Source organism: Lissotriton helveticus, chromosome 9 (assembly GCF_964261635.1).
Source record: "Lissotriton helveticus chromosome 9, aLisHel1.1, whole genome shotgun sequence".
NCBI lineage: Eukaryota > Metazoa > Chordata > Amphibia > Caudata > Salamandridae > Lissotriton > Lissotriton helveticus.
Genome location: NC_136070.1, coordinates 16486910 through 16509597, shown reverse-complemented (window position 1 = coordinate 16509597; position 22688 = coordinate 16486910). Strand labels below are relative to the sequence as shown.

The 22688-nt window shown below is 52.2% G+C and overlaps 1 protein-coding gene across 1 annotated transcript in view; it reads right to left on the bottom strand.

Moving 5' to 3' along the window:
• The window catches only part of MBIP (MAP3K12 binding inhibitory protein 1), a 68288-nt gene extending 47344 nt beyond the window's left edge, over window positions 1-20944 (bottom strand). The window contains exons 1-2 of the mRNA XM_078659356.1: window positions 20838-20944; window positions 14606-14725 (exon numbers count right to left, since the gene is read on the bottom strand). Of these exons, the coding sequence (XP_078515482.1) occupies window positions 14606-14725; window positions 20838-20909 (192 nt within the window). The 5' untranslated portion in view covers window positions 20910-20944. The remainder of the gene's footprint in view (window positions 1-14605; window positions 14726-20837) is intronic.
• Between the last annotated feature and the right edge of the window lie 1744 nt (window positions 20945-22688).

The following is a 22688-nucleotide window of genomic DNA, read 5'->3' as shown; positions in this document are numbered from 1 at the left end:
CCCTCCGTGTCCTCGGGCGCTGGTGCCACTGGGCAGCTGCCCTCCGTGGCCTCAGGCGCTGGTGCCACTGGGCAGCTGCCCTCAGTGGCCTTGGGCGCTGGTGCCACGGGCAGCTGCCCTCAGTGGCCTTGGGCGCTGGTGCCACGGGCAGCTGCCCTCCGTGGCCTTGGGCGCTGGTGCCACTGTGCTCAGTGGCCTCGGGCGCTGGTGCCACGGGGCAGCTGCCCTCAGTGGCCTTGGGCGCTGGTGCCACTGTGCTCAGTGGCCTCGGGCGCTGGTGCCACTGGGCACCTGCCCTCAGTGGCCTTGGGCGCTGGTGCCATGGGCAGCTGCCCTCAGTGGCCTTGGGCGCTGGTGCCACGGGCAGCTGCCCTCCGTGGCCTTGGGCGCTGGTGCCACTGTGCTCAGTGGCCTCGGGCGCTGGTGCCACGGGGCAGCTGCCCTCAGTGGCCTTGGGCGCTGGTGCCACTGTGCTCCGTGGCTCGGGCGCTGGTGCCACTGGGCAGCTGCCCTCCGTGGCCTCGGGCGCTGGTGCCACTGGGCAGCAGGTTTCAATCTGGTGGCCTCAGGCGCTGGTGCCATGGGGCAGCTGCCCTCAGTGGCCTCGGGCGCTGGTGCCACTGCCCTCCGTGGCCTCGGGGGCTGGTGCCACTGCCCTCCGTGGCCTCAGGCGCTGGTGCCACTGGGCAGCTGCCCTCAGTGGCCTTGGGCGCTGGTGCCACTGGGCAGCTGCCCTCAGTGGCCTCGGGCGCTGGTGCCACTGGGCAGCTGCCCTCCGTGGCCTCGGGCGCTGGTGCCACTGGGCAGCTGCCCTCCGTGGCCTCGGGCGCGGGTGCCACTGGGCAGCTGCCCGCCGTGGCCTCGGGCGCTGGTGCCACTGGGCAGCTGCCCGCCGTGGCCTCGGGCGCTGGTGCCACTGGGCAGCTGCCCTCCGTGGCCTCGGGCGCTGGTGCCACTGGGAAGCAGGTTTCAATCTGGTGGCCTCAGGCGCTGGTGCCATGGGGCAGCTGCCCTCTGTGGCCTCGGGCGCTGGTGCCACTGGGCAGCTGCCCTCCGTGGCCTCGGGCGCTGGTGCCACCGGGCAGCTGCCCTCCGTGGCCTCGGGCGCCACTGGGCAGCTGCCCTCCGTGGCCTCGGGCGCCACTGGGCAGCTGCCCTCCGTGGCCTCGGGCGCCACTGGGCAGCTGCCCTCCGTGGCCTCGGGCGCTGGTGCCACTGGGCAGCTGCCCTCCGTGGCCTCGGGCGCTGGTGCCACTGGGCAGCTGCCCTCAGTGGCCTCGGGCGCTGGTGCCACTGGGCAGCTGCCCTCTGTGGCCTCGGGCGCTGTGCCACTGGGCAGCTGCCCTCCGTGGCCTCGGGCGCCACTGGGCAGCTGCCCTCTGTGGCCTCGGGCGCTGGTGCCACGGGGCAGCTGCCCTCAGAGGTCTTGGGCGCTGGTGCCACTGGGCAGCTGCCCTCCGTGGCCTCAGGCGCTGGTGCCACTGGGCAGCTGCCCTCCGTGGCCTCGGGCGCTGGTGCCACTGGGCAGCTGCCCTCCGTGGCCTCGGGCGCTGGTGCCACTGGGCAGCTGCCCTCCGTGGCCTCGGGCGCTGGTGCCATGGGGCAGCTGCCCTCCGTGGCCTCGGGCGCTGGTGCCATGGGGCAGCTGCCCTCCGTGGCCTCGGGCGCTGGTGCCATGGGGCAGCTGCCCTCAGTGGCCTCAGGCGCTGGTGCCACTGGGCAGCTGCCCTCCGTGGCCTCGGGCGCTGGTGCCATGGGGCAGCTGCCCTCCGTGGCCTCGGGCGCTGGTGCCATGGGGCAGCTGCCCTCCGTGGCCTCGGGCGCTGGTGCCATGGGGCAGCTGCCCTCAGTGGCCTCAGGCGCTGGTGCCACTGGGCAGCTGCCCTCAGTGGCCCCATTGAGGTACAGGCCCTGCAGTAAGAACATGTCCTAGCTGAGGCCACGGTCAGAAGGTCGGCAGATGGAAAAGACTCCCGCTTTCAAGCAGCTGCCTCGTGAGAGAATTTGGCACCTGAAATATTGGGCACCGGGCCTTTTCTGGATTCTAAATCCCAGCTTTTCATTTTTCAGCTTCAGCCACCAGAAAGCACAAGAAGTCGTGTTCTCCCTTGAACACCTTGTGTGATGCCAGCAACTCCCTGTACCCCTTGCCACTTCATTCCTCTTCCCACTGACACTGGAGGGGCGCACAATGTTGCTAAATACTCATGAAATCTAAATATTAAAAATGCATTTTGTATCATGGACTTTTAAACTCGAGCCTTGCCTCGAACGTGGAGCTTCTTCTAACAGAACAGAAGCCCTCGATAAGACTGAAAGGAAGCATTTTAAAAGTCTTGTGATGAACACAAGTTGAAACCGCGCGCTGTCTCCTCCGTGTATTACATCCGTTCCGCCTCCAGTGAAAAGGATCGGCCGAGGGTGAAGGGAGGGTCGCGATGGGAGACCGCTGCCTTTGCGACTGGGACATCCACTGGTAGCCAGAGTTTAAAGAGACAGCCTGCTGTCCTCGCCTCGCGGCCCTCAGACCCCAGGGGCGAACAAGTGCTTTCGCCTTCAGCGTTACCTTGGACTGGGAGCCCTCCCTTCATCCACTGATCTAGGATGGGGGCGCAGGGGCACTCGAACAGTCCATCGTTCAGCCGCCTCGTTCAAAGGATGAAGACACGGCCTGGGCAGAGAGGAAGGTTTCTGCTCTCTAGAGGAGTGAACCCGTAGGCGCAGACAGCCCACTTCCGGTGGCCAGAGATGTGATGAGACAATAAAGTCAGATTTCCAGGGAGTATTTTTAGATTACTAGAATATGCATTACGACCAACACGCTTTTGCATTTTACACGCACGGGTCAATTTCATATATTAAAAAATAAATAAACAAGCACAGTGCTTCGCCTCCCACAACTAAAGAGCTGCTTCCACCATGCACAGGTATACTCAGACACAAACGTCCCATTCCTGAAGGCCATTCACAGCCATGCTTTGGGATACCTTCCTAGGTTCACTCCTGTTCCTATATTTAACACGGGCTCCCCTCACACGCGTGGGTGCATGGGGACGACGAATGTAGTGGGTAGGCAAATGCCATCTTTTCACAGTTTCCCATAGAAAATGGAATAGGACATAGAATGAAGTGCTTCCCACACTTCATTCTGCCTGTTGCAGCGTTCACCTGGTAATCCCCTCTTGTACATTTTAGAAGATTTGAGCGGGGTAAAGTGCTGGGAGTGGCGGTAAAGTGCTGGGAGTGGCGGTAAAGTGCTGGGAGTGGCGGTAAAGTGCTGGGAGTGGCGGTAAAGTGCTGGGAGTGGCGGTAAAGGCTTCGAGACCCGGAATCCTTGAAATTGGGTGTTAAATGCGTATATTGTCTTCAACTCTTTGGATTACACAGAATCTGTTTACACGACCGCCCGCCCGCATGAGCTCATGACAACAAGCAGTAGTAAGCCCAATGCAATGTTACCCCCTCTCCCCCTTTTAAAACAACACCTGCTGCATAAGTGCTGCGTTTGCGCACAAGTGAGCACTTATTCTAAGAAGAGACGTGTCCTAGCTGCGCGAAGCCTTCGGTGAGGGCTGGACTGGGCTCTGGCGACCACGAATGGTAAATCAGGGGAAGGCTGTCGCACAACCTTTCCTCCCGCCATCAGCTTTATATTTACTTCTAGGAGCAGCTGAACCAAGTCTTGAGAGCAAGCTGAACTCCTTCACCTAAAACGCTCTTCTCATACACTCCAAGCGGATAGCCCTTGGATTTTTACCTTATCAGATCGCCTTTGCCTCAAAGCTCGCCCTACTCTTAAAGAATTAGCGATACAACTTGTGAACCCTTTATTCTATTGCAGATAGAATACAGAACACTTTACTCTTGGTGTTCAGAAGTGTAAAACTGGGGTGCCACAGCACCACGGGGTGAACCGTGCATTCTTCCTCCATTCTTGCTCCAGCAGCCAGGGGGCCTGGGTCCACCTGGCGAGTGTTAGTCATGAATTCTGTGTGCCACGCTCGAGTGTCATTTGACTACTCTGGTAAGAGGCAACTCTTGCCTTCTCAATCACACCAAAGCAGGCGCGCCCTCTCTGAAAGACCAATGCAGATCCCGCCGGGCATGGCTTGGAGTCTCGTGTGCCAAGCGGTGCAGGCATGTGTGGGTCTCTTGGGCTGTAGAACGACCCCTAAACTCTGTACTGTTACGAGCAGACTTGAGTTGGTGCCACCTCCATGCAGATCTGCCTTTGGAGGGTTGTAGGAGCCGCCTGTTCGTATGAAGGTTCGGGGCCTTCTTTCCACCCTTGTGAGTAGGGGTGGGCGAAGTTCACGAAGTAGTGATACACGTAGCTATGCAAAGTGCACTTCGCACTACACGAGCTACGCGTAGCTCTACGCGAACTGCATAGTACCCTGTTCGCACTGTGCAGGATGTCGTTTTCAATGATTGCACAGTGCGGACAAGCATCCGGCACTGTGCAATCATTGAAAACGGCATCTTGCACAGTGCGAGCTGTAGTTTTCTGCCGCTCGAGTAGATTTTTACTCAAGCTGCAGCTTTCTGAACGCAGATTGGTAGTTTCTCATCGCGAGCGCTCACGAGCATGCACGACCACACGCAATGAGAAACCTGACCTCCCCGCGTTGACTCTCGCCGGGAGGTTTATTTTCCATGCTTGCGAGGATGTCATTTTGCTTGCTCGCAGTCGCCAACTTGATGTTGAGGACCGCGAGCAAGCAAAAAATGATCGCTACGCTCCGCATGTTTGCACTGTGCTACGTGCAGCTCGCATAGTGCGAAGTTGCGCAAACTACGCAAGCTTAGCGTAGTGCTTTGCCCAGGGTTACTTGTGAGCCTGTCCCATTCGACTCCTCTCCCAGCCTACCCCCGGCCGGTGCCTGATGTCACTCGGCCCCGAAGTCTACAATCTTTCAAAGTCTCTCATCCTCCGAAGAGACACGAACAGCAGCACGGGGCATGAGCTCCCACCACTCTTCCTTTATTTAGAACTCCCAACAGCAACTCCACAATGTGTTTCAGTCCCAGAGGCAGACAAGGGCCTTCGCCAGAAGAACGAGTGGACATGAACACGATGTAGAAAGTGCTTTGTGGACAACAGACAATGCCGGTGGGATATTTAAGGGCAGCACGAGAAGGAGTGACTAATGTACAGATTTCATAATGTAGATAAATTATGTAAATTCCAACTTTATCAAACAACTAATCATATACCACATTATCATACATGCAAGGACTGGAATAAGCAATAATGTAAGAAACAGGCATTTTTGAGAGTTGTGGCGTGTCACGGACATATACCCGCATCACACAACAACTGTGTAATAACCAAAAGCCCGTTTGTAGGTTCTGTGAAAGCATGACGCCATGTGGTTTCTGTGGATTGTGGATGGAAAGTGACAAGGAGGGACCATCCCAAAGGCAACCGTGAGGGGCGTGTCAATGGGCTGGGCTTTTAACTGAAAGGATCCCCTCATTGTGTAGTGAATGAGTCCAGGCACTCAGCAACTGAAGCCTACAGCCTCGCATGGCCAGGCGGACCTAGCAAGAGCCATACAAAGCATCACGACTGCTTCACTGTGGTTTCAACACTGCTCCCTTAAATACACTCAGACAACTCCTGCTATCCATTTACAGAGTCAGCTTCAGGGTTTGTTTGTAAGTGCCACTGTGTGATGACCTATGGTACACAATGGAAACTCACAAACTGTCAGTTCTATGTAAAACAGCCACGTACAGCCTACATGCTACCCGTGGCTCGATCTGTACGTCATGGTGGTCACCGGGGTCGAACTCCCTTTCCCTTTATTAAGTGTGAACGTGTTTTCCTCAGGGTGGTTCTATTACTCACCTTTGTCCCTCATCGCACCCATCCCAAAACCCTGCCTGGCCCAGGAGGAGCTAAACTAAGACTGAGAATCCGGGTTTGTACGTTTTGAAAGGAGAACACTTGTCCCCACGCATCATTTGTTGCACAAGAAACAACAGTGTAGACAAGGTGAATGCTTTGGGGTTCGGAAATTGAAATGTGTTTGTCAAGCTTCACTAACAAAAGGGAGCCTTGCAACCTCCCCTTGGATACACAGGAGGACACGCTTCACTAACAAACAGCAGCATTGCAAGCTCCCCTCAGGTACACAGGAGGTCAAGCTTCACTAACAAACAGCAGCATTGCAAGTTCCCCTCAGGTACACAGGAGGTCAAGCTTCACTAACAAACAGCAGCATTGCAAGCTCCCCTCAGGTACACAGGAGGTCAAGCTTCACTAACAAACAGCAGCATTGCAAGCTCCCCTCAGATACACAGGAGGACACGCTTCACTAACAAACAGCAGCATTGCAAGCTCCCCTCAGATACACAGGAGGACACGCTTCACTAACAAACAGCAGCATTGCAAGCTCCCCTCAGATACACAGGAGGACACGCTTCACTAACAAACAGCAGCATTGCAAGCTCCCCTCAGATACACAGGAGGACACGCTTCACTAACAAACAGCGGCCTTGCAAGCTCCCCTTGGGTACACAGGAGGACACGCTTCACTAACAAACAGCAGCATTGCAAGCTCCCCTCGGGTACACAGGAGGCCAAGCTTCACTAACAAACAGCAGCATTTCAAGCTCCCCTCAAGCTTCACTAACAAACAGCAGCATTGCAAGCTCCCCTCAGATAAGCAGGAACCAAGCTTCACCTACAAACAGCAGCATTGCAAGCTCCCCTCAGGACCAAGCTTCACTAACAAACAGCAGCATTGCAAGCTCCCCTCGGGTACACAGGAAGCCAAGCTTCAATAACAAACAGCAGCAGTGCAAGTTCCCCTCGGGTACACAGGAGGCCAAGCTTCACTAACAAACAGCGGCCTTGCAAGCTCCCCTTGGGTACACAGGAGGACACGCTTCACTAACAAACAGCAGCATTGCAAGCTCCCCTCGGGTACACAGGAGGCCAAGCTTCACTAACAAACAGCAGCCTTGGAAGCTCCCCTCAGGTACACAGGAGGCCAAGCTTCACTAACAAACAGCAGCCTTGGAAGCTCCCCTCGGGTACACAGGAGGTCAAGCTTCACTAACAAACAGCAGCCTTGCAAGCTCCCCTCGGGTACACAGGAGGTCAAGCTTCACTAACAAACAGCAGCAGTGCAAACTCCCCATAGGTGCACAGGAGGCCATGCTTCACTAACAAACAGCAGCATTGCAAGTTCCCCTCAGGTACACAGGAGGTCAAGCTTCAATAACAAACAGCAGCATTGCAAGCTCCCCTCGGATAAGCAGGAGGCCAAGCTTCACCAACAAACAGCGGCCTTGCAAGCTCCCCTCGGGTACACAGGAGGCCAAGCTTCACTAACAAACAGCAGCATTTCAAGCTCCCCTCAAGCTTCACTAACAAACAGCAGCATTGCAAGCTCCCCTCAGATAAGCAGGAACCAAGCTTCACCTACAAAAAGCAGCATTGCAAGCTCCCCTCAGGGCCAAGTTTCACAAACAAACAGCAGCATTGCAAGCTCCCCTCAGGTACACAGGAGGCCAAGCTTCAATAACAAACAGCAGCAGTGCAAGCTCCCCTCAGGTACACAGGAGGCCAAGCTTCAATAACAAACAGCAGCATTGCAAGCTCCCCTCGGGTACACAGGAGGCCAAGCTTCAATAACAAACAGCAGCATTGCAAGCTCCCCTCGGAAAAGCAGGAGGCCAAGCTTCACCAACAAACAGCGGCCTTGCAAGCTCCCCTCGGGTACACAGGAGGCCAAGCTTCACTAACAAACAGCAGCATTTCAAGCTCCCCTCAAGCTTCACTAACAAACAGCAGCATTGCAAGCTCCCCTCAGATAAGCAGGAGACCAAGCTTCACCTACAAACAGCAGCATTGCAAGCTCCCCTCAGGGCCAAGTTTCACAAACAAACAGCAGCATTGCAAGCTCCCCTCAGGTACACAGGAGGTCAAGCTTCAATAACAAACAGCAGCAGTGCAAGCTCCCCTCAGGTACACAGGAGGCCAAGCTTCACTAACAAACAGCAACATTGCAAGCTCCCCTCAGGTGCACAGGAGGCCAAGCTTCACTAACAAACAGCAGCATTGCAAGTTCCCCTCAGGTACACAGGAGGTCAAGCTTCACTAACAAACAGCAGCATTGCAAGTTCCCCTCAGGTACACAGGAGGCCAAGCTTCAATAACAAACAGCTGCATTGCAAGCTCCCCTTGGGTACACAGGAGGTCAAGCTTCAATAACAAACAGCAGCAGTGCAAGCTCCCCTCAGGTACACAGGAGGCCAAGTTTCACTAACAAACAGCGGCCTTGCAAGCTCCCCTCAGATAAGCAGGAGACCAAGCTTCACCTACAAACAGCAGCATTGCAAGCTCCCCTCAGGGCCAAGTTTCACAAACAAACAGCAGCATTGCAAGCTCCCCTCAGGTACACAGGAGGTCAAGCTTCAATAACAAACAGCAGCAGTGCAAGCTCCCCTCAGATACACAGGAGGACACGCTTCACTAACAAACAGCAACATTGCAAGCTCCCCTCAGGTGCACAGGAGGCCAAGCTTCACTAACAAACAGCAGCCTTGGAAGCGCCCCTCGGGTACACAGGAGGCCAAGCTTCAATAACAAACAGCAGCATTGCAAGCTCCCCTCAGGTACACAGGAGGTCAAGCTTCACTAACAAACAGCAGCATTGCAAGTTCCCCTCAGGTACACAGGAGGTCAAGCTTCACTAACAAACAGCAGCATTGCAAGCTCCCCTCAGGTACACAGGAGGTCAAGCTTCAATAACAAACAGCAGCAGTGCAAGCTCCCCTCAGATACACAGGAGGACACGCTTCACTAACAAACAGCAACATTGCAAGCTCCCCTCAGGTGCACAGGAGGCCAAGCTTCACAAACAAACACCAGCATTGCAAGCTCCCCTCAGGTGCACAGGAGGCCAAGCTTCACTAACAAACAGCAGCATTGCAAGTTCCCCTCAGGTACACAGGAGGTCAAGCTTCACTAACAAACAGCAGCATTGCAAGCTCCCCTCAGGTACACAGGAGGTCAAGCTTCAATAACAAACAGCAGCAGTGCAAGCTCCCCTCAGATACACAGGAGGACACGCTTCACTAACAAACAGCAACATTGCAAGCTCCCCTCAGGTGCACAGGAGGCCAAGCTTCACAAACAAACACCAGCATTGCAAGCTCCCCTCAGGTGCACAGGAGGCCAAGCTTCACTAACAAACAGCAGCATTGCAAGTTCCCCTCAGGTACACAGGAGGTCAAGCTTCACTAACAAACAGCAGCATTGCAAGTTCCCCTCAGGTACACAGGAGGTCAAGCTTCACTAACAAACAGCAGCATTGCAAGCTCCCCTCGGGTACACAGGAGGCCAAGCTTCAATAACAAACAGCAGCATTGCAAGCTCCCCTTGGGTACACAGGAAGCCAAGCTTCACTAACAAACAGCAGCAGTGCAAGCTCCCCTCGGGTACACAGGAGGTCATGCTTCAATGCATTTACCTTTGTGCAAATAGAACAGGCTCAGCAGGGATAGTACCATCTTCCTTTGCTTCATGGGTGACTGTGTGTGCGCGCAATGCTATGTGTGTTAGAGTAAAGCTGTGTTTGTGCATGTGTGTTTACTGGCGTGGAGACAGTGTATGTTCCATTCCCTCCCCCCCTACCCCCACCAACCTTGCAGATTTTACTTTCTCATAGCATGCCACTAAGTGTCTTCAGGAAGAAAGAGCGTATTGTGTACATTCTCGCTCCTTTTCTAGGAAAAAATAGATGCACCAAGAACCCAGGGGAACACAATCAAAATAAAATAGAAAGTGATTATTGTGACATTATCACGCATCATGGAGCAGACTGGCTTGCAAATGTACCAAAGCTCCATAACAATATTGACAGTTTATTGCTTTTTTTAACATTACATTTTTTGGTAATAGGAAAAATCATTTTTAAAACATTACTTTACAGGGCTGCTTCATGCAGTACTGCACAGGGCTGTACCGTACAGGGTTGCTTCAAGCAGTATTGCACAGGGCTGTCCCGTACAGGGCTGCTTCAAGCAGTATTGCACAGGGCTGTACCGTACAGGGCTGCTTCAAGCAGTATTGCACAGGGCCGTACCGTACAGGGCTGCTTCAAGCAGTACTGCACAGGTCTGTACCGTACAGGGCTGCTTCAAGCAGTACTGCACAGGTCTGTACCGTACAGGGCTGCTTCAAGCAGTACTGCACAGGGCTGTACCGTACAGGGCTGCTTCAAGCAGTATTGCACACGTCTGTACCGTACAGGGCTGCTTCAAGCAGTATTGCACAGGGCTGTACCGTACAGGGCTGCTTCAAGCAGTACTGCACAGGGCTGTACCGTACAGGGCTGCTTCAAGCAGTATTGCACACGTCTGTACCGTACAGGGCTGCTTCAAGCAGTATTGCACAGGGCTGTACCGTACAGGGCTGCTTCAAGCAGTAGTGCACAGGGCTGTACCGTACAGGGCTGCTTCAAGCAGTATTGCACACGTCTGTACCGTACAGGGCTGCTTCAAGCAGTACTGCACAGGTCTGTACCGTACAGGGCTGCTTCAAGCAGTACTGCACAGGGCTGTACCGTACAGGGCTGCTTCAAGCAGTAGTGCACAGGTCTGTACCGTACAGGGCTGCTTCAAGCAGTACTGCACAGGGCTGTACCGTACAGGGCTGCTTCAAGCAGTACTGCACAGGGCTGTACCGTACAGGGCTGCTTCAAGCAGTAGTGCACAGGTCTGTACCGTACAGGGCTGCTTCAAGCAGTACTGCACAGGGCTGTACCGTACAGGGCTGCTTCAAGCAGTAGTGCACAGGGCTGTACCGTACAGGGCTGCTTCAAGCAGTACTGCACAGGGCTGTACCGTACAGGGCTGCTTCAAGCAGTAGTGCACAGGGCTGTACCGTACAGGGCTGCTTCAAGCAGTACTGCACAGGGCTGTACCGTACAGGGCTGCTTCAAGCAGTACTGCATAGGGCTGTACAGTACAGGGCTGCTTCAAGCAGTAGTGCACAGGGCTGTACCGTACAGGGCTGCTCCAAGCAGTACTGCACAGGGCTGTACCGTACAGGGCTGCTTCAAGCGGTATTGCACAGGATTGCACTATACAGGTCTGATTTAAGCCGTACCAAAGGGCTGCTTTAAACATTACTATATAAGGCTGATCTGAAAAGTGCCACATAGGGGTGCTTTATACAGTACGACATAGCGCTGCTTTAAAGAAATATCATACTCCATTACTTTCCAGCCTGCACAATACTTGACACCTGTCTTCAAGGCAAGATTATGTAATGTCTGCAAGTTATGACTATAAAAGACATTGTATGCACACCATCATTTCTATGTGGAACGTGTTGGAAGCCACTGTTGGGAGAACATTATAATTACAATTGAAAACCCACAAAACATTGATTTTGACCATAGTGTAGCACCCCAAAATGATTGTTCCTACGCCGCGGACATGCCATCTATACAATGTGCACAGGCCTGCAGTCGTCAAGCACTGGAAACAGGCACCTACTCAAGGATGGACTGGACGCAGGCTGCAGCGCTGCCGAGTCGGCAAGGACACGCCTGGCATCAACGCCCTCTGCCAGCATTACCAATTGAGCACATACATCGGTCCCATCTATTTCACTCAACATTACTTGAATCCACTCATGCCTAAATTGGTTAAGATCCGTGGCTACACAAGCCAAACCACACTACAACACAATATATACACAAATTATTAACCAAACACACATTATTCGGCACCATACTCAAATAGAAACAAGGCTTTGGTCTGTGATGGAATCAGAAGATGAAAGCATCAAGGGACCAGACATCCTGCAAGGCAATATTAATTTAAAGTGAAATCTCTGTTGGACGACACAAACCTAGAACCCTGGACACAGGCTTGATGTGACAGAAGATTGGACATTAACCTCTTGGAGCAGGAAAGGGACACGGGTAAGGTACAACACGTCTTGCATTGCCGCTTGCTCTTGTTGAAAATAAATGAACGTAGACTGTTGTCTGTCGAACATTTGACAATATGCTAAAAATACCTTTAATACTATAAAACCATTATTCAAGTGTCAAAGGATTAACTTAAATAAATTAACACTCAAATTGCACGTTTTAACCACTTTAAAACCATTCCAATGGCAAGTGCAACATCTAAAAATTAAAGTTCAAGTGAAAGTTTTCGCTGATTCTGGGTTAAAACAAATCTTACATTCGGTAAAATCAATCCAATAGGGTACGTACATGTGTGCATTTCCCACCTACACTATCCATTATTTTGTTGTAAGATATTTGCCACAGCTGGGATTGTGTATTAAGGACTCAATCCTATGTGGAATTTTACAATGTCCTACCTCATAACATAATGACACCTGAAATATCGGGGTAAAACTCCACCTTCCTTGGATGGCTTTATTAAAGCAACCAAACTTTTTGAGATCTAACTACATTACTGTGTCTACAGATCTGATTAACAAGTGTACTAAATTCACTTTAGATAATTTAGTGGTGTTGCTTGATTTACTGTGTCCTGGGAATAATGCATCCTCAAGGCGGTTATCTATTTTCTCAAGTAAGACACCCATTTTCATACACTATTTAATACTTCAATAAAACAGTAAAATAATATTCCAGATTGGGGTGAATTGAAAGTTGATGACAAAAACACACCATTTGTAGTGAGGCCATAGGCAGCCTAAAATAAATGTTCAGCCTAATCGAATTGCCTGCACCTTCGTTGTAGGTGGCGTAAGATTTTGCGCTCTAATTTTTTACATTGATTTTTCCCCGGCTACAAATAAAATCAGCACCATTTGAAATATGAGGCTGAATCGCAGCTTTAAATAATGATTAATGAGTACGGTCTGCAAAACCATTATTAAATTTCCATTGTACCATCACATGGGACCAAGACACTGTTTCAAGTCATTGCTAGATGCAAATTCCATTTCAGGTTTTTGGACAGTGAATCTGTAAATATTTATAAATATCCACTTCCTGAACTTTTGTCTCCACTATGAAACAAGTAAACCGCTTATATTATCCGTATTTTTAGTTATTCTGCTATCTGAGCACTATGTATGGAACGTCTTTATTTTCGTTTAGAGGCCAATTTGTGTAGAATTCATAATTAGTAAGCCACCCACATATTATAAGCATGATACTTAAACAACCCCATTTTCAGAGAACATGGAGTTTTAAGGAGCATTAAGGGTAAATCTGCAACAACAAAAAAAAGCAAACCACGTGGGGCAGCAACACTGCATTGCCTCAAGCTAACATTTATTAGTTTTTTTTTTCCTGAAAGGGTACGCTCAGTATCACCAAGTATTGCCACCCATGCCCAGTTAGAATGGTTGCATTACATCAAAAGAAATCCTTTAAAATCAACATTTACGCCTGCGTCTTCCAAAGTAATTCTCTGTGCGCAAAAGAAAAGGAAAAAGAAAAATCAAATGCTTCCCGGAATCCCACAAGCCAGCACAACAAATTAACATGCTGCTTTATCGCTGTTAAAGCAAGCCCCCATGAGCCAAGACGGGGTATAGAGTTGAATGTCTTCTTTAAAACCTTTCTGTTATACTGGAATTAAGTTGTACTATTTTTGAAGTCTTTTAGTTTGCATCGCTGCTCGTCTTAAATGTGGTCTTCATTCTGTAGTTTACCTCATCAGACCGCACTCTCTCACAGGGTATACACAATTACTATACCGATCCCCTAAAACAAACCTTTCTAAACTCTTTCCTCTGAGTCCTCCCCTCCAAAACTCCTTTTTACTCATCCAAAAGCCTCCTCCTATTGCTAAGACCTAAAAAAAAAAATCTTTCACTCTTTTATCCCTCCACTATCCTTTTCAATCGAAATTAAATTAACAGAATAACATGTTCACTTCTCAAATTCCATATTAAACTATACTAATATACTACACAAATAACTGAATAACATATCCACTACTCAAATTACTTCATATTTATGTATTTTTTTTTTACTATACTAATTTTCAACTGTAATCCTTTATGGGTTGCGGAGTGGCGTGCTACTCGCCAGAAAAGCGATTCAACACCCATCAGGGGTAACAAGTGCTATATGAATGCAAATCTTTCTTCCCCTTTTATCCCTCCGCTATCCTTCTCACTCCAAGTAACTGTCTTATATCCACCACTGAAATTACTTCAAATTTCACCATATTAATTCACCACTAATTCTTTGTAGGCTTCCTGAATAGCGTGCGTCAACAAGCGCTATATAAATACAAACCTTTTTCCTCCTCTATCCTTCTGCTATCATTCCAAATCCAAATAACTGACCAACCTATCCACCACTTAAAATGTACTTCATGTTTCACTATACTAATTCAACACTAATCATCTATGGGTCCCGGAGTAGCGTGCTACTCACCGAAAAAGCGCGTTGACGCCTCGCTAGGGGTAGTAAGCGCTATATAAATGCAATTACAATACAATACAATTACAAATAAAGTATTGCGAAAGAATTGCTTGAACCTATTTTGCTAGACGGAGCCCGGTGAACAGAGAAGCATTGGTAGAGAATCACTCATCAAGTCGCCATTTGTAATTCCTGGAGATGTAAACACGTACCTGCATGTGCTGGATGTGCTGCTGCAGGGCCCGGCTGAGTAGTGCTGGAGGTGGCACAGGAACATCCTTAAGCTTTGTCCAATTGACTGCAAGGGTCACCACATCTTCTGGAAGGTGAAGCTTTGAAAAAAAAGGCGGATTGTCAACTAATGTATTAGCGATAGGTACATCCAGCCAGACACGCTGCTATATTACACCAACCCAGCAATGCATGGATCGTGATGTATCATGTGTCACACAACAAGCAGCAGCCGCAGCTCTACTCCCAGGTAGGTGTCTATAAGTCAGCACAGCTCTATGGAACAATTGTCATCCTATGAAAAGGACAGTGGTTGTTTGCACGAGAGAATAACTTGCCAAGGGAAGCAAATCGTTGTCACTGCCCTACCAGGAACAGCCGCAATTCACAATAAGCAGAACAGTGCAGTTAGGGTAGGTCTGCGCGAGTTCTTTTGGATGTAACCTGACTTTACTGCCCAATAGTGAAGCAACACTAACTGTCATACCAATCAGAACACTGAACCGGACCACCACACATAAGGCCTTCTAGGTCACATTCCGCCTTGAAGTGCCACTAAACATGGTACAAACCCCAGGAGCAAGCACTGACTTGCCATTGTTGAAATAATGTACTACAAAGCATGGACGTGGAGGAAAACTCCACAACTCAAGGGCATTGGTGCAGTCATGCATCACTTTCTGTTTAGAAGGATAGCACGGCAGGTCATGCCCTTTGGCTCTTACAGACTGAATGAATCCTATACACCTTCAAGTGCCCGTCCTCACCCTAAACCCTGATGTTGCCATAGAAGAAGACACACAAAAAGCATAGGTTCAATATGCCCACTCCACACCTCAAGGTCTGATGCCACCATAGCAGACACCAAGGGTGGTGCATACCTCCAGATGCTCCCACTCCACCCCAAAAACTGATGTAGCTGTCAGATAAAAGAAATGTTGTTGCAGGCCTCGAAAAATCAAAAAATGGTTACTGGAGCAGCAGGTCTAGTGACTTAAATAACCTAGTCGACCTAGTTGTAATGCTCTCAACCCATAAACTGGTTTCAAATGATGTGATTGTGGGCAAATACTTAAATTCACTGAGCAATCAATCAATCAATCAGAGCATTTATATAGCGCACTACTCACCCGGAGGGTCTCAAGGCGCTGGGGGGGGGGGGTCCGCTACTGCTCGAACAGCCAGGTCTTGAGCTGCTTCCTGAAGGCGAGGTGGTCCTGGGTCAGGCGGAGGTGGGTCGGAAGGGAGTTCCAAGTCTTGGCGGCCAGGTAGGAGAAGGACCTTCCTCCTGTGGTGGCTCTTCGGATGCGGGGGACGAGGGCGTGGCTGGTCGATCGAAGCTGGCGTTTGGGAGCGTAGAAGTTGAGGCGGCTGTTGAGGTATCCTGGTCCTTGGTTGTGTAGGGCTTTGTGTGCGTGGGTGAGGAGCCGGAAGGTGATTCTCTTGTTGACCGGGAGCCAGTGCAGGTCTCTCAGGTATCCAGAGATGTGGCTGCGGCGGGGGATGTCCAGGATGAGTCGTGCTGAGGTGTTCTGGATCCGCTGGAGACTCTTCTGGAGTTTGGCGGTGGTTCCGGCGTAGAGGGAGTTGCCGTAGTCCAGACGGCTGGTGACGAGGGCCTGGGTGACCGTCTTCCTGGTCTCGGTGGGGATCCATCGGAAGATCTTACATAGCATGCGCAGGATGTTGAAGCACGACGAGGAGACGGCGTTTATTTGTCTGGTCATGGAGAGGAAGGAGTCCAGGATGAAGCCCAGGTTGCGTGCGTGGTCTGTTGGTTTGGGTGCTCTGCCCAGGGCAGGGGGCCACCAGGAGTCGTCACAGGCGGAGGGGAGGATCCCAGGATGAGGACTTCCGTCTTGTCCGAGTTCAGTTTCAGACAGCTGTTCGACATCCATTCGACTACGTCTGTCATCCCTTCGTGCAGGTTGGCTCTGGCGGTGGCGGGGTCTTTAGTGAGGGAGAGCATCAGCTGGGTGTCGTCGGCGTAGGAGATGATGTTCAGGTTGTGCTGGCGTGCGATGGCTGCGAGGGGGCTCATGTAGACGTTGAAGAGTGTTGGGCTGAGCGAGGAGCCTTGAGGAACGCCGCAGATGACTTCGGTGGCCTCTGATCTTAACGGGGGGAGGCGGACTCTCTGTGTCCTTCCGGCGAGGAAGGAGGTGATCCACTCCAGTGCCTTCTCCTGGATTCCGACGTTGCTGAGGCGCTGTACTAGGGTACGGTGGCAGACAGTGTCGAAGGCCGCGGAGAGGTCCAGGAGGATGAGGGCCGCTGTTTCTCCGTTGTCGAGCAGGGCTCGGATGTCATCGGTAGCTGCGATCAGGGCGGTCTCGGTGCTGTGGTTGGCCCGGAAGCCAGACTGCGAGAGGTCGAGGGAACCGTTCGTCTCGAGGAAGACGGCCAGTTGCTTGTTGACGGTCTTCTCGATGACTTTGGCCGGAAACGGGAGCAGCGAGATGGGGCGGTAGTTCTTGAGGTCGGTTGGGTCTGCTGATGGTTTCTTGAGTAGAGCGCTGAGTTCGGCGTGCTTCCAGCTCTCCGGGAAGGTGGCGATGTCGAAGGAGGTGTTGATGATGTCCCGCAGGTGGGGTGCGATGACAGCGTCGGCCTTGTTGAAGACGTGGTGAGGGCAGGGGTCTGTCGGAGATCCGGAGTGGATGGAGTTCATCGTGCGGATGGTGTCTTCGGTGCTGATCGGGGTCCAGGCACGGAGGGTGGTGGTGGGGGGCGGTGGTTCGGTCGTGGCATGCGTCGGTTGAGTGCTGAAGCTGTTGTGTATGTCCGCGATCTTGTTGTGGAAGTAGGAGGCGAGGGAGTTGCAGAGGTCTTGCGAAGGGGTGATGTCGTTGTTTCCGACGTTGGGGTTGGAGAGCTCTTTCACGATGTTGAAGAGTTCCTTGCTGTTGTGTGCGTTGTTGTCCAGTCGTTCCTTGAATGCGGTTTTCTTGGTGGCGTGGATCAGCTGGTGGTGTTTTCGGGTGGCGAGCTTGAGGGCAGTCATGTTGTCCGGTGTTGGGTCTCTGCGCCAGGTTTTCTCGAGTGCTCTGCAGTTCTTCTTGGAGCTCTTGAGTTCGTCGTTAAACCATGGGGCTTTCTTGCTGCCGGGTCTGCTCGGCGGGGTCTTCAGCGGGGTGAGGTCGTCTGCGCAGTCGCTGATCCATTTCGTGAAGTTGGTGGCTGCTTGGCTGGGGTTTGTTGTGCTGGTGGGAGGGTTCTTGCTCAGGGAAGTAGCGAGCTGGTCTGCAGTGATCTTGTTCCAGCTTCTGCGGGGAGCCTGTTGCTGGTGATGGTGGAGCGTGGTCCTTCTGAAGCTGAAGTGGACGCAGCTGTGGTCCGTCCAGTGGAGTCCTGTGGCGTGGCTGAAGGCAATGTCCTTGCTGGAAGAGAAGATCGGGTTGAGTGTGTGTCCGGCGTAGTGGGTGGGGGTGGTCACCAGTTGCTTGAGTCCGAGGTTGGCGAGGTTGTCCAGCAGGGTGGTGGTGTTGCGGTCGTTGTTGTTGTCCAGGTGGAAGTTGAGGTCCCCGAGGAGGATGTAGTCGGCGGAGGGGAGGGCGTGTGGGCTGATGAAGTCGGCGATGTCCTCGCTGAATTGTGTGCGTGGTCCCGGGGGTCTGTAGATGAGGGTGCCTCTGAGGGTGGTCTTGGGGTTGACGTGGATCTGGAAGTGCAGGTGTTCGGTGGGTGCGAGGGTGTCGTCGGTGTTGGTCGTGATGCGGATGGTGTTCCTGTGGATGATGGCGATGCCTCCTCCTGTCTGGTTGGCGCGGTCTCTCCGGGTGATCTTGTAGCCCTCTGGGATGGCGATGGCGGGCGCTGAGGAGACGTTCATCCAGGTTTCCGTGAGGAAGGCGACGTCTGGGTCTGTGGTGTCGAGCAGGTTCCAGAGCTCGACGGCGTGTCTGTGGACGGAGCGGGTGTTGAGCAGGATGCACTTCAGGTGGGTGCTGCTGGAGTTCGGCTTGGTCTTGGTGGGTGCTGGTGTGGCGTGGGTCCGGTTGCAGGTGAACTTGCAGGAGTGGCAGCTGAAGGGTCCGTGGGTGCGTCTCGGTGTGGCTCGGTAGCAGCCCGGGGGTCGGCCGGTGTTGAGTGCGTTGAGTTCGGTGGGGTCGTAGGTCCGACGGGTCGGCTTCCGGCGGTGGGGGCCAGGGGTCCTGGCACTGGGCGCGGGCCAGGCGCGGACGGGCGCAGACAGGCTTACCTTTGGCGCGCCTTCGGCGCTCATTCGGTGCTCCCGCTGCGCGCGTCCGCTGTGCGGTCGCTCTGGGGGCGTCATAAGAAGGGAGCAGGGAGGGCGGGTCAGCTGGGAGGCGGGAAGGGGTTGCCCAATCGTCCGGCGAGGGGGCGGGGCCGCAGGCAGGAAGCGGCGGGAACGGGACTGGCAGAGCGGGCGGCCCAGCGGCGGCTGGGGCGCTGCTGTCGGCGATGGAGAAGAGGACTCGGTCAGCAGGGGCTCTGTAGCAGGCGCGGTGAGGAGCAGGGGGGCGACCAGGCCAGAGGCGCAGTGGTCGCTCCCCAGATGCAGGCGCCATTTTCTTTATGATCACACATGAGAGCACCTTCAAATATGGGAGTTCAGTATGTCTGCTGTATAAAAAACTATTTTGTTTGACTTAATAGACTAAACTTGTGCTCCCTAATAATACAAATGTGGTCACATATACGAGCGCTGACTTCCCTCTTAGTTAATTAACTGCATTGTCATCATGGCAGGGGCAGGAATATTTCTCCAAACATATTGAAAGACTATTACTTTAAATAATAAATGTAAAGCGCTCTGATACACTCTTGGGTCAAATTCGCACTATATAAAACTTTATAAATAAATAAATGCACACCGAAAGCCAGAAGTGGTGGCACACTTATCTGCAATGAGCAGATTTTCTATTGAAATGATAGCGATTTTCTGACGTAGTTTTGCTGATTAAATAGTGTACAATTTTTGGAAATCAAGTTTCTGCAAGTATTTTTCATTTACACATCACCAAGTAAAGTATTCTGATTTGTTGTGGTCCTGTTTAACTCTTTGTTTACATCACACTTCTGAATTTCAAAAAAAGTTATTTCGCAATTCCTGATATATTTGAAATACTTGTACTATTTATTTAAACGCAGTTTAAACGTGTTAGAAAAAAACAACCCAACATCTTACAGCCTTTTGTTTTACAATGACTCGTAGACTGCTCACTTGACAAAAACCTTTAGGTGTATTATCAGAAAGAAAAGTAAATACCATTTTCCAGGATAAGACAAGCAACAATTAGTTTAAAAAAAGGACATTTGACCTCTCCTTGAACAGACAGCAAATGTGTCAAGATAAAAAAAGGAAAAAAAAGATTAAAAGGCGTCTTTATTGCTCATTCACTTTCAGAACGAACAGAACACCTGTTTCTTCCAGCTTAAGTTCACTCGCCAGAAGGGACGAATAGCTGCTAAAATCTGACTCGCCCCAGTGAGTGGGCGTGTAAAGTTTGAGGCGTGCAGGGGGCACCTCCAAGCCCTCACATTGACACCAAGGAGTGATGCAGCCCTCGATGACTCCACAAATCCTGCATACTTTAGGGTGACCACCCTCCACATCAAGGACTAATGCAGCCCTCAAGAGCCAAAGGAGACATGTGCAAGCAGTCATGTCAAATGATGCAGCCATACAAGATGCCAAGAACCCTGCACTCTTTGTGTGTGCACCCCAGAATTGTGAACTCTTCACCACGGGGACGGATGCCACCCTGAAAGACACCCAGAATCCTGGATGTGTTGAGGTGTCCGTCCCAAGGGCAGGTGTCAGCTTCGAAGGCCCCATGGATCGCGCGTGCCTTCAGGTGGCCCCAAGCACTGCTGCCTTCTAAGAGCCCAGAGACCCCGCACACTCTCAGGTGCCCCCCCCTCCCCCCAGAGACCCGCGCAGCCCTCACAGAACCAAGGACCCTGCCTGTGTGTCCATGCCACCTCCAGCTCAGGACTGAAGCTGCCCCGGCATCCCCCCGCCCCCCCCCCCGGGGGTGTTGGCCAGGGTGGCGAGCGTGGCCCCTCCCGGCCGCTGCACAGGGCCGCCCTGGGGCTTGTGCTTTGCTCCGGGGAGGGGGAGCTCGAAGCTGCCTGCCTGCACCCCCCCCCGACCCTGGCACAGGGGAAGCACCGACCTCCGCACCCCTCGGGGCCCCTCCTCCCCTCGGGGCCCCCTGCCCTGCTCTCCTCGGGGCCCCTCCTCACCTCCCGCGCGCAGCCCTCCAGGGCCCTCAGCGTCGCCCCCAGGACCCCCCTCTCCGCCGCTTCGGCCTCCATCGCTGACGGGGACCATGGAAACCGTCGCGCGATGGTGACGTCAGAGCAAAGCGAGCCGCCGGCGAGGCGCAGTGACGTCAGTGTCCGCGCAGGCGCAGTGCGGCCGATCCAGAACAACGGAGGAGACGCACTTCCGCCCCGCACCAGTGGCCCCCAAAGGGAAGAGTTCATAGGGGCACGTGCCCCCCTCTCACCCCCACCCCCACGTTCTCACCGGTGACCCTGAAGCACAGGAGACCCCGCTCTGGATTACAACCTTCAGGGGTGCATTATGGAACATGTATGACATTACAGGAAGTGACGTCATAAGGCACCTGTCCCTATTAAGGCACAGGAAGTGATGTCACATACTTGTATCCTCTTCAGAGAAAACAAAGCTAGATATTGTGAAGTCTGGAGCTTCACCCCAAAAGATGACACTGACACCAAGCTCTGGTAGAAGGTGTTTAATTATATATCCAATATATAAGCTCAGGAAGAGCGCCGGGCGTCTTACTGTAATCACGCTCCGATCCACACGCGAACAGCCGTTCGTGCATGCACACAACTCTCGCGCTCCAGTTCGGGCATGCTGCGTCACGCACACCCCTAAAGAACTGGAGCGCAACACTACATATCTCCCTTTTTTTCATACACACATTTAACTAAAGTTCCTTGGTTCAACAGTCCTCTAATACAAAGTCTCTGAGATGTGCAGGTCTGACTACCACTCTTCCAGCACGTGTACGTCTTACCAGTGTGGAGGTTTCTCGGACCCCTTCAGGTGCGGGACTCACCGCTACATCTCTCCGCAGACCCAGTTCACTTCTCTCGGGCGTCACACACCTTCCTGCTGGTGTCTACCCCACACTCGGTATTCCCATATCTTCTCTCTCTCCATATTCTCCTTCTCCCTCTTGGCCTTCACCTCCTGCAGTCATTCCTTCTACTCCACTCCTCTGCCTTTGACCCTGTTGGTCACTTCCTTCTTCTACTGGCCACTGAACAATTTCATTGATCTTTGCCATGCGATCTTGGGACCACACTTTTCCGTCACTGAGTAACGCAGCTCGATCATACACTTCTTCCACTTGCAGGGGTGGGCTGTACTTGCTTTCTCCTTTTTTTCTTAGTACCGCCAGCTTGACTCTCACCCATTCCCCTCTCTCCAGAGCTGTTTCTTTTACATTTCTTCTCCGGTCGTAATGCTCCGTGTACACTTTCTGGGCCTTCTCCAGATTGTGCTGGACTACTGCAGGTGACCATTTGCTGGTGACAGTCTTTTCTCTCCAAATTACATTGTCCTTCGTAAAAATGTGCCTGCCTCTCAAGATTTGGAAGGGGCTGGTTGTACCCTGTCGTGGTGGGGGTGATCCTGTACGCCCACATCATGCTCTGAATTTCTTCCTCCCATTCCTTGCCTTTCATAATGGCAGCTTGTATGGACCCCATAAGGACCCGGTTAAATCTTTCCACTTGTCCGTTGCTTGCCGGGTGGTATACCGAGGTGTGCTTGGATTTGATTCCATTCCTTTCTGTGTATCTGTACCATTTCTCCGATGTTAATTGCGGGCCATTGTCAGTCAGGATTGTTCTCGGGATTCCTTCTCTTAAGAACACAGATGTAAGGAACTTTATTACTGCGTCCGAATCCATCTCTTCCTGCACCTGAACTTCAGGCCACTTGGAGTATTTATCTACCAAAACACACAAATATTTTGCTGTTCCTTGGTTATCCAACACCGTTCCTAGAATGTCCACCGATACATCTTCCCAGGGGTTGTGTGGCTGGTCGAATCT